The 12,369-nt window shown below is 40.6% G+C and overlaps 1 protein-coding gene across 3 annotated transcripts in view; it reads right to left on the bottom strand.

Moving 5' to 3' along the window:
* Nucleotides 1-12,369, bottom strand: part of micu3a (mitochondrial calcium uptake family, member 3a) — an 85,945-nt gene that overhangs the window by 51,545 nt on the left and 22,031 nt on the right. For all 3 annotated transcript variants that reach the window (XM_007892791.2, XM_007892792.2, XM_007892794.2), the window contains exon 2: nt 10,094-10,247. In XM_007892791.2, the coding sequence (XP_007890982.2) occupies nt 10,094-10,247 (154 nt within the window). The remainder of the gene's footprint in view (nt 1-10,093; nt 10,248-12,369) is intronic.

The raw sequence follows: 12,369 nt of genomic DNA, 5'->3' as shown, positions 1-12,369 counted from the left end.
TGGGGGGGAGAGGAAGTGACCGTAAGTACGGTCAAAGAGGAAGGTTTTCAGGTAGGACTTGAAAAAGGGGGGTTAGGGGCCGGAGGGATTGAGGGAGAGTATTCCAGAGTTTCAGGGCATAGTGGCAGAAAGCGCAACCTCCGATGGTAGGGCAGAGGGTGCGAGGGACAAGCAGGAGGCCGGTGCCAGTCGAGTGGAGGCACCGGGTGGTGGATTGGAGAGTAAGGAGGTCGGAGAGGTAGGGAGATGCCAGACAGTGAAGGGATTTGAACAAGAGCGTGAGGATCTTGAAGTTGATCCGTTCGGTGATGGGGGAGCTAGTGGAGCTTGGCCAGAACTGGTGAGATGTGGGTACGGAGTTTGGTCCGGGTCAGTATGTGGGCGGCAGAGTTCTGAATGAGCTGGATCTTTTGAATAGTGGGGCTGGGGAGACGGCGAGGAGTGCGTTTGAGTAATCCAGGTGGGAGGTGACAAATGCATGCACAAGCGATTTGACTGCATTTGTGGTAAGGTATGGTCGGAGGCAGGCAATGTGGCGGAGGTGGAAGAAGGCGGTCCTGGTCAGGGACCGGATGTGGGGGAGGAAGGACAGCTGGGGGTCAAGCCAGACGCCTAAATTGTGCACTGGTTTGGTGACTGTGAGGGAAAGCCCAGGGAGGTTGGAGTTCAGATTCCGTCTTGTCCACATTCAGCTGCAGGAAATTTGCACTCATCCAGGCCCTGATGGCTGCCAGACAAGCTGATAGAACATCGGCAGACCTGTAGTTGGTTCTGAAGGAGGCAAAGTAGATTTGTGTGGCATTCACATACATGTAGAAGTTTACCCCGTGTCTGCGGATGACGTCGCCAAGAAGGAGCATATAGGTAAGGAAAAGAAGAGGGCCAAGGATGGAGTTCTGGGGTACCCTGCAGGTGACGGCGTTAGGAGAAACCATTTGCTGAGATGAAATGGAGGCAGTTAGTTAAGTAAGACTCCAACCATTCGAGTGTGGTCCCACTGAGGTGAATGAGGGAGGAGAGGCGATGGAGGAGGATGGCCTGCTCGACTGTGTCGAACGCGACAGAGAGATCCAGGAGGACGAGGAGGCAGAGGGAGCCCTGGTCACAGATAAAGAGAACGTCATTTGTGACTTTGACAACAACAGCATTAAGTTTATATAGCGCATTTCATGTCGGGAGTTACAGACCTGAGCTGAGGGTTGGGGTGGGGGGAGGCAGGGATATTGAAAGCACGGTCGAAGAGAAGGGTCTTGAGGCGAGTCTTGAAGGTGACGAGGGAGGGGGCGAGACGGAGGTCTCTGCTGTGGGAAGGGCAAAAACCAGACTGCGGCGGCTCAAGGAGGGAGTGGAGAGAGCTGTGTGACCAAAGTTGACCTGCAACAATGCATTCCAGGACTTTGGCAAGGAAAGGTAGGTTGGAAATGCAATGGTAGTGTGAGAGATTAGAGGGATCGAGGATGGTTTTTTTTTGAGAACGCATGTGATAACAACGGTTTTCAGGGAGAGAGAAACAGAGCCTGAGGAGAGAGACGGGTTCACCATGTTGGCCAGCAGGGGGAGAGGAAGGGGAATTGAGTGACCAACAGCTGGGTGGGCAGGGGATCAAGGCAGCAGGTGATGAACTTCATGTGGGTGATTGTGGTTGAGAGGGAGGGAGAAATGGGGGCAAAGGAGTCTAAGGAGGGGGATTGGCAGGAGCTGTGGTAGAGGGAGAAGGTGGTGTGGATGGTCTGGGAGGGGTGGAAGGGGACATGGGGGAGGGATGGGTGGAGAGGACAATACAGCCAAGTGGATGTTTTCAATCTTTGAGGCGAAGAAGTCTAGGTCCTCTTTGCACTTGGAGTTTGATGTGAGCTTAGAGGGGCTTGAGGGGGCGCATGGAGGTAGTGATGGTCGGTGGAAAACAGCATCTTTGGATTGTTGTTTGCCTCCAGGATGACTTGAGTAAAAGAGAGTTTGGGCCTGTGAAAGGGAGAGGCGATAGGTGTTCGAGCCACAGCTGGAGGTGAATCGCGAGGCCGGCTTTCTGCCATCTGCGCTCAAGCATCAGGATTTGTGTTTTGAGTGAGTGGAGATGATTGATGTATCGGGGGGGGGGGGGGGCTTGGAAACAATCCTGGATTTCAGGGGAGCCAGAGAATTGAAGGTTGTGGAGAGATGGTCATTCAGCAGCTTGATGGCTGCATCAGGATCGCTGCGGGTGGAGGGCCAGAGGGAGAGGAAGAGGGCATTTGTGAGGGACTCGGGGGGGACCTTCTTGCAAGGGCTGAAAAAAAGGGTGGTCGGCTTGGAAGAGGGGTGAGGGATATGGGAGGAGAGGGAGATGAGCAAGTGATCCAAGATGGCCTTGACATACTATTTAAAATACAATAAAAATGAAAAAAATAGAATAGTAAGCCAGATGGACAAATCAATGCAATCTGCTGAATTATTCTTAGAAGACCTCATACATGGAAGATAATTAAGGATCATTAAAGATTTCTGTAACCATTTTTTCACCGATAAAAATCCAGTTGTTTAATGAAAGTCAGTTGTTAAAACAATTTAATTGAAATTTACTTTTTAAATCTGAATTTTGGAATTTTTTTGCCACCACAATTGTGAGTGTCCTAAAGCCCATTTGGCTACCATGCAAGTCCAAGGAATATGCAGTTACACTGGTTATGGTATTGAATATGCGACTGGAAACACTGCCCACTTCAATGCCGGTCCCACAAATATGCTCAAAACCCTGTATTTTGTGATCAAGTGGCTTCTGAGTGTATTCACAGGTCTGGCATTGCAGCCAAGTCGTTTTTCTAATGCGAGATGAGCATATGTCCCAAATTAAATGCCAAATTTAACTGAGATTTGTTTCTTTTCAATTTCCACCCTGTTTTCCTCCTGCTTTTTGAAGGGAAAAAAAAGACCTTTTTCAGTTGATAGCATTCTCGCCTCAGAGTCAGAATCTTAATAGTTCAAGTCTCATGTTAGGGTTTTGAACTCAGACACTAGTCTTACACTCAGATGTAGTCACAAGACACTACCCTGCATGAAAGGTGCTACATAAATGTAAATTATTCTTTTAGTATTGTATGTAGTGCGCTGTATTGTTGGGTTATCGTCCTTCGGATGACCCATTAAACTCAGGTCCCGTTTGCCTGTTCAGGTAGCCATTAAAGATCCCACACATTATTTGAAAAAAAAAGGGAATTTCTCCTGGTTTCCTGGTCAACAATCCTCAGATAAATTTCTTTTTTCACTTCATGGGTATTGTCAAATAGGATGCCCTGTTTCTCTACAAAACACAGTCACGACAGCAAAACCTGTGAAACGCTTTGATGCCCTCCCTAGGTGAAAGGTGCTATATCAAATGTAAGGATTGTTATGATAATACCTAGAATTATTTTGCTACTAATACAGACTTTAATGGCCCTTAAAGACAATAGACAACACTCAATGCATTACAAGGCAGTGATGCAGTACAGATATTCAACCGAAAAAACAGGAATGAAATCGCAGTTTGCTCAATTCCTGAAACCAGAGAATGATTATACCTGTAATTAATTCACTGATGGCAAGCTAGTGTTGTTTATATTACATGGAGATTGTTCTTTTTATTTTAACAATGAAAAAAAACAATTGTAATTAAGATTTCCAGATTTTACTTTGTATATTTTTCCACAAGTGAAATGTGAAATTTATATCATTCAATGGAGACTGCTCAGCCGTGGGGTGCTTGGCACATGAGAATGCAGCAGTGGAGATTTGGATGAGTTGCAGCTTGTGAATGGTGGAGCTGGGGAGCAGCGAGGAGGGCATTGAAAAAGTCAAAGCGGTATATAATGAAAGGATAAATAAGTGTTTCAGCACCACTGGGTATGAGATGCGACGGAGGTGGGTGATGTGATTGAGGTGAAGGAAGACTGTCTTGGTGACAGACTGGATGTTAGGCAGAAGGGAAAGCTGGAGGTGGATTCAGAGCGTTTGAGAGAGGGGCCAGGGAGATTGAGGATGTCAGAGCCAGAAGAGATGTTGGCCGGTGCTGAGTAGAATGGTTTCTCTCTTATTCACATTGAGTTAGAGGATAACTTGGCTCAACCAGCAATGATTCATTGTCAGTTTTTCAATCAGTACAATGTTGTGGTTTGTTGTACATAAGTTATTAATAATTTCTGGTGCACTGCTGCATATTAAATCTAACATATCTGTTGGAGTATTCTGCTTTGTATGGTGTATTAAGAAACAGTTATTTAGTAACTATGAAGCTACCTATGTTTTTTGGCGGGTTCTGAACATCTGTATAATTGCCAAATTAAAACGTTGTTGGTCTTAAGCGGTCAGTCTATAGGACTTGCTTATTGGTCATTCACTTTATGGCTGTTTTGGGGATATTGCTGTGTGCAAATGGGCTACCACGTTTTCCAATAAATAGTCACTACACTTGACGACCTGATAAGGTGCTATATCAAATGCAAGAATTATAATGTCTACAGCTTAATAAAATTAACTAATACAATTTTATCAAGAAAAAAAAAGGTATCAGCAGCAAGTGACGATTTAGTAGGATATTGTTAGTCACAGATCCTAAATGTCCTGTATATAGTTTGTGATATCAAACATTTGTCCCTGAGACAACAAATATGATCACTGAAAAAAAACAGATCAGAATACTGTCCATTTTATCACTGATTTGAAATTCTGATCAGATTGAATGAAAATCTTTTTCTCAGATGTAAACTGCTTGGCATACTCTGAGTTTGGCCTCAATCTTATTAATAATAAACATAATCCTTCCATTTGGTATCACCTTTCACATCAGGAGGACCCCTCAAAGCGCTTCAAGAATATACTGTAGTGCTGTCACTGTATTCACAGATGAACACAGCAGCTACTTTACACACAGCAATGTCTTACAAACTACCATAAAGTAAATGATCAATTTTGTTTGGGTGAATTGTTGGTCAAAGTACCAGGAGGAACTCCCGTCTCTTCTAGAATAGTGCAATGAGATTTTTAACGTTCACTTAAACAGGAAGATGGGAACTTGGTTCAATGTCTTATTCGAACAATGGCACCTCCAACATTGCTGCACACTTCCGACACTGCATTGGAGTGTCAGTCTATATAACTTCAAAATTCAAATATGGGGCTTGACTCCATAACCTTTGAACTGGAAGGTGAGAGTGCTACCAAGTCAGGCTGACACAATCTTGTTTCTAACAGATGCAGGTTCATAGCCCAGAACTGTCAGTCATTCAACAATGATTGGCAACATTGCAAGGATACTGGTATCATAAATGAAGATATCACAATGGTCCGAAATAGGTCCCATTTCTGAAGTTATTAACTCAGTATTGGACCAACATAGAGGGAGCTTTACACTTTAGCTAGCATGGGTTGGCTGTTGGGAGCAGACTCAATTTGTGCATTTAAAATATAATTGGATAGCCACATGCAGAAGAAAGGTATTAGAGGATATGGGAAAAAGCAAGGAATTGGGATTAGGGTAGATTGCGTCATTGGCAGGGAAACAAACTCTAAGTTGGTCAAATGCCTCCTACTATGTCATACATTTCTATGGTTGTGTTACATGTGACTCAGCCGTGTTAATCAAACAATACCCCTTACTTTGATGAAAACTGTTTCTTCATCCCTTTCCTGATGTAAGAGAATTGAATGCTAAACTTTGAATTAAAAAAAATGTTTGGGTATTATTTATCAATATGGGAATGGTTTGTTTAGTAGTCTGGCAGGAGTTATTTTTAATGACTAATTGTTCACCCCTTCCTGTCCTCAAAAAAATTAATCATTACATAGTACATGATAGGTATTTAATATAATTGAGGAATGGCATATTATTTAGAAAGTCCGAAACAAAATAATTGGAAAATACTTCTGAATATTTAATGAACAAAACCAGATTTGTGAGGCTAGGAAGGATAATACATTCCTTGAGCATGTAATGGTGGTTTCCCACACAGTAGTACGCAGTTTTAACCACTATTGTTGTTCGCCAGTTAAGAAGCCCGAAGTGCCTTTACTCAAAGATATGATGTAATGGTTTAATGAAATTTACGGCTTTATGTGCTGGTCATAAAAAGACTGCAGTTGTGTACTTAGTAAAGGTAATTGTGTGAAGTATACTGATGATGGGCAATTGCAATCAATGGGGTATTGTTTAGGTTTTTATCTTGGTAGATAAAAACAATAATTTGGATAAAGTATTAACGCAAAATCCCATGTAAACCTCGTTTTATTTCTATCTAAATACATAAAATGTCTTGTACAAAGTTATATTGTTTCCATGATGGTGGTGGTAATGGAATACTTAAGAGCTTTACAATTTAATTTAAAGTCATTTATACAACAAACTACGTGATTTTAAACCTGAGACATAAAGCATACAAAAATATAGAAGTCAAGAAGTATCAGAACGGCATTATATACATCACTTGCCTGCTGGAAAGAGTTTGGTGTAAAATGTTTTTACGTTCACCAAGTTAAAAAACCAAATATTTTACTTCACTATTTATAATGACTGAAAGATAAAATAATCAGACTAAGTACACCATTTAACATTAGCTTTTTCATTTTTTTAAAAAAATTCAGGTCAGAAAAATTAGAATATTTAAGATATTAAAAAGTCCAAACCTGAACAAATCCCTCAAAAGAGCAATCTAGCTTATAACATTAACTACTAATATTTCTTGCACCTCTTCTGGCTATTTTTTCCACAGTCAATTGTTCTATAATAATAATAATCCTTGCATTTGATATAGCGGCTTATCACATCTTCGAGATATCTCAAAGCACTTCACAGGATACACTGTAAAGTGAATACTTTTGTTTGGCAAAACGCAGCAGCCAATTGCACACAGCAGTGTCCCACAAACAGTTGTGGATTGAGTGACCAAAATTTATTATTAATTTTTTTGGAAGGAATCATTACCCCCTGAAAAGAGATCCGCCAATCGACTAACAACTGGGTTCCTACTTACTACTAGGTAAACAGAGGCGTGCGTGAATGTGTGTGGAGTAAGGAAACTTGCCCAACATTTAGCCCTGATCCGCCTGGGAATCGAACCCATGTCCTCTCTCTTGCGAGGCGAGTGCTCTAACCACTGAGCTACAGGACGCCATATAGTATATTGTCATGTTGCTAATGTCCTCTTACTCATTTAATTTAGCTATGCTCATCTAACTTTTGTGTGATTTAGATATGTTCTCTACTTCACTACTCACAAATAATACTATTATTATAATAGCATTTGATATACTATATTCCCCTACTCCTCCAGCTCATTCTCCTCCTTCGAGAAGCTTACCCTCTATCATTCTTCCAATATTTCCCTCAAAATTCTCCTGATTTATCATCCCGCTAAACCCTCCCCCAGCCTCATCTCTGATATCTCCACCCTCCTAGCTTCTCTCTGCCTCTGTTCTGAATGCCTCCAAATTCTAAGCAACTTCAACCTGCACTTTACCCTCTCTTGCTCTATCTCCACCGACTTCTCTTCGCACAACCTCTCCCTCACATTTACTCGGCCATCCACTCGACCAAGTGATTACCCGGGGTCTCAATGTCTCGGATATCACTATCATCGATAAAGCCATCTCAGATCACCATTTCATCTCCCATAACTCCCTCCATACTTCAGGCATGGCAGCATCAGCATCAACAGATGCACACTCCACCTCACTAAGCCAGTCAGGAACCTGGCTTGTTCGACCCTCAACTGTCCTTTCTGCCTCACATCCATGCCATGACCCACTCTGCCTTCCCCCACTCCCACAACATTGCTGACTCAGCCACTGCCTCACCCCAAAGGCAGCCAAAACCCTCATGCGAGCCTACAATACATCCAGGCTCGTCTATGCTAACGCCCTGCTTGTCGGCCCTCCTAACTCTTCCCAGCACAAGTTGCAGATCATCCAGAACTCTGCAGCTCGTGCCCTCTCCCACACCAGGCTCCGTGACCCCATTTCACCCACCCTTGCCTGGCTCTACTGGCTCCCCGTCCGTCAGTGGATCGAGTTCAAAACTCTCATCCTCACCTTCAAGACCCTCCATGGTCTTGCCACCTCCTACCTCTCCAACCTGCTAAATGTAATTTTGTATTGTGTGCTGTATTTATTACCCCCAGAGAAGTGATCTGCCAATCGACTAACAACCGGGTTCTTACTTACTGCAAGGTAAACAGAGGCATGTGGAGTAAGGAAACTTGGCCAACATTTCGCCCTCCCAGGATTCGAACCCAGGTCCTCTCACTTCCGAGGCGAGTGCTCTAACTGCTGAGCTACAGGACTCCACGATGAACAGTTGGATAAATTCCAGATCTAGTCATATTGACCCAGGAACTAATTAATAACAATAATCCGTCCATTTGATTTAGTACCTTATCGTGTCATTGAGACATCTCAATGCGCTTCACACGATACTGTAAAGTGAATTGACTGTATTTTGTGGGTGAATGCGGCATCTAGTGTATTTGGAACATTGGCAAAAAAATTTTTACTGAGGAGAAACCTGTAGTCTAAGCAACACAACATGCATTTATCTAATGCTGTCACGCAGGGTAACGTTGGTAGCACTTTAGCTTTGTATAATTTTTACACCGCTCTGTACAGGGATAACAACAATAGATGGTTACCGCCATGATCTAAACTTAAAATGGAAATATGGGCAATTATTTGGCATTGCATAAAATTAACTAATATCCAATTTTTCAAAATCCTCATGCCAATTATATAAAAAGCTACTTCAATATTAACAGATGTAATCTAATATGTTCAACTTTCATACAACATTTTCAATTAGTGTTTAAACACTGATGCAACATGAAGTAATTTTTTTCAAAACAAATGTTTAATCCAATAAAAAGGAACACAAGAACATAAGAATTTGCTTGTAAAAGAAGACCAACGTCCATCTAATTCGCCTTCTACCATCCTGGCAGTTGCTTGACATGTCGTGTCACAAACTGTATTCTGTATCCCGAAATATTATTTTCTAGCAGAAATCTATCTAATTTGTTCTTGAAATAAACATTTTCTGCTTCCACTGTCTCCCTATGGAGCCTGTTCCATAAGTGTACTACGCGCTCACTGGAAGTAGTGTTTCCGCAGAATTGTTCTAAATTTACCCCTCTTCAATCGCAGGCCATGTTTTCTGGTTCTACTGTTCAGAACAAGATAAAACAGCTCATCATAGTCTACATTATCTGTTCCCTTCAAAATCATAAAGTCCATAATAATATCACCCCTCAACCTTCTCTTCTCCAATGTGAACATGAACAGTTTATCTACTCACTCCTCGTAATCCAGTCCCTCCACCCCCTCAATCATTTTGGTTGCCCTCCTCTGCATCCTCTCGATTACTGCAATATCCTGTTATGTGACTTGAACTGTACACAGGATTCCAAGTGTGGTCTCACCAATGATTTATAAAGTGGCAGAATTATCCCACTATTTCGGCTCAATATTGCCATTTTAGTACAGCCAAGCATCTGGTTGCCTTACTCACTGATATCGAGCACTGTTGGGATAGCTTCAATTTATTATCAATCAGGAACCCCAGGTCCTTTTCATTTTCTGTAGGTTATTTTCTTACTATTTAAATAATAGTCACTTCCTGATTTTTTTTGTCCCCATGAGAAGCACTACATTTCTCTACATTAAATTTCATCTGCCATCGACCTGCCCAATGCCCACGAATTTTCAAATCCTCCTGTAACCTATCCTGTTCATCTTTGCAGTCTAACACCTTCATTACTTTGTGTGATCTGCAAATTTAGCCACTGTGTTTGTGTCTCCTACCTCCAGATCATTTATGAAAATGTTAAATAAGAGGTCCCAAAGTAGATCCCTGTGGAACTCCACATAAATTATAATGCATGCATACATTGTTCTGAAGGGATCCTTAAGGAAATTTTAGGCTGGAATTTTTTTTGTAAAGACAACAATCTTAGGCTACATTACGTAGGAACATTTCTTGAAGTAAAATCAACTTCCACATACAAAGCCATTATCGCTTGGGGGAAATTTATTTTATCAAATCCATTTACTTATGTTAAATCAGCGATGGTAAGTTCTGACAGTAAAATGTACTTACGACTTGGTTCATCAGTGGTAACAGCTTGAATGAAGTCCTTTGGGGTCATGTAAAATTGGCCTTCATATTCTACTGAAGCAAACTGCCTGAATCGTTGCTCTTGGGAAGAAACATAGAGTTCAACATCTTCAATGTCATATTCTTCAAATGCACTCTGAAAAAAAAATCCAATTGCAATCTTAAATATTTTGAAGGCTTAAAATGGCACAATAATCTTTTCATTTTATATAGTGCTTACAATGTCGAGAACACCTCAAACACTTAAAGTTTCTGTAAAATGCAGTGACTATCTGTACACACACATACAATCAATTGGTACCCAATTAGCAGTAATTAAGTAGTAATGAAAAGAGTGACCATTTTTTTCTAGAGGATTGTTGGTCAGGACACCACGAGAAATTCTCTTCTCATTTTGAGTAGAGGTGTCCACCTAAACAGGCAGACAGAATGCTTTTTTAAAACAATGATTCTCTACATATGAATGCAATGCCCGTATTTGCACACAAAATAAGCATACTACTTTAACAATATATCCTGTGAAGAGCTTTGAGACTTAACAATGTGATTAAGTGCTACATCAAATGCAATGATTGTTATATTTTATGCATCTATAATCATATGCAAGAAAGAAAATAAGAATCTGGAAAAGGAAAATATAGGAGTATGTCATGGGAGTGACTCTAAACAGATTTTTTGCAGAGAATTAGCACAGGCATGATTAATGGGCCAAATTACTTTCTTTTGTGCTGAAAAATTCCATTCTATAAAGAAAGAACCTGTATTTTTATAGAACTTTATTGTGTCAAAACAGTTAATAGATAATTGTTGTTAAACATAGAAAGCGGGAGAGTAGCTCAGGAGCACATTTAAAAATGTACACGCAAATAAAAAGCACGGAATAGCTGTAAGAAAGAGCAACGCTACATAGAACAACCCTTGCATTTGTGCACAGCCATGTCTCACATACACTCATTTTGCCTAGTCATGAATAACTAATTTTAAACAGAGATTGCTGGCCCGGACAAATGGGCTTTTGACTCGCATCTAATTTTGGTTTGACACATACTTTTTTTAATATAAAATTTATACCCAAATATGGTCTGTGTGGGTTGTGTGTATAATATATATTATATACACACACCTAAGCATGGCCTTCATTACAGAGAATCAGCTTTAGCAAATTAAAAATTCTATATTTAAAAAACCTCAAGAGGTGGCATCACAGATGGTCACAGCTGCTTAAAGATCAGCTCATAGCTATTTAATTTTAAAAAATCCAACGTAATCTGCTTTAGTAAGACTTTTGTGCTCTATCAGCACTATTCAAGTGTTCAAAGTGCTACATTCTCAGGCAGCAACATAAGTTAAATGATCGTTGACAGAAAAATAATGAGAAAATATATTTTGCCAGTAACTTCATTAAATGTTTTGTAATTGGTTTTCCTTTAAATATGACAAATAGACAAGGACCATTGGGCAATTTCCAATTTGAAGTTATATGCAGAATTTTCATAGGGTTTCTTGAGATCAGAAGTATGTCCATAAAAGGCCCCAATCAAGGAAAAATTGCTCATCAGCCAGATCATGAAGCAGAAGTTGGCCTTATATTTAAGAGATCAAAAAGAATTGGCAGAAAACTGACCATGTGTTCCCAATTGGGCATCCGGAAGTATGGATTGAAGGGGACATAATGCACCACAATGTACAGCTGACAAATATTTTTAGACTTAGGAAAACATTACTGATGCACAATGCCTGCACTCATCTTTTTAGTGCAAAATCAGGATTGGATAATCTAGAACCATGAAAAATATAGTATTTGAAGCCTGAGCCTTATAACGGTGGCAACTCCTCCACACTTGAGCAAGCTACTCTATTTCCATTTCCCTGCTCCCTCTTTGTATCCTTTTATAATCTATCTATTTAACAGTATTATCCTATTCCCTTTTAAACACTATGATTTCAACTTCAATAGCTGCTTGTAGCAAGCCATTGCATGTTTTAATGGTCTTGTGCATTAAAGGCTATTTTTAATCTCTAGTTCAACTTTTCCAGTGACAATTTCTTTCCCCCTAATTTTTAATTAACAAGCAACAGGAATTATTTTAGGTTCCCTGCAAGCCTTCTCTGTTCCAGTGAAAACTGGCCTAATTTTATCTCTGGGATCATCCATTCAAACTTTCACATTGCCCGTTTGACAATGACCAGTACTAGTATACACCAAGTTGAAAAAATTGACAATGTATGATCATCTATAGTATGTAGAAATGATACAC

Source organism: Callorhinchus milii, unplaced genomic scaffold (genome assembly GCF_018977255.1).
Source record: "Callorhinchus milii isolate IMCB2004 unplaced genomic scaffold, IMCB_Cmil_1.0 Scaffold1, whole genome shotgun sequence".
Classification (NCBI taxonomy): Eukaryota; Metazoa; Chordata; class Chondrichthyes; order Chimaeriformes; family Callorhinchidae; genus Callorhinchus; species Callorhinchus milii.
The sequence above is the reverse complement of the archived record's forward strand: the minus strand, read 5'-3'. Positions and strand labels throughout refer to the sequence as shown.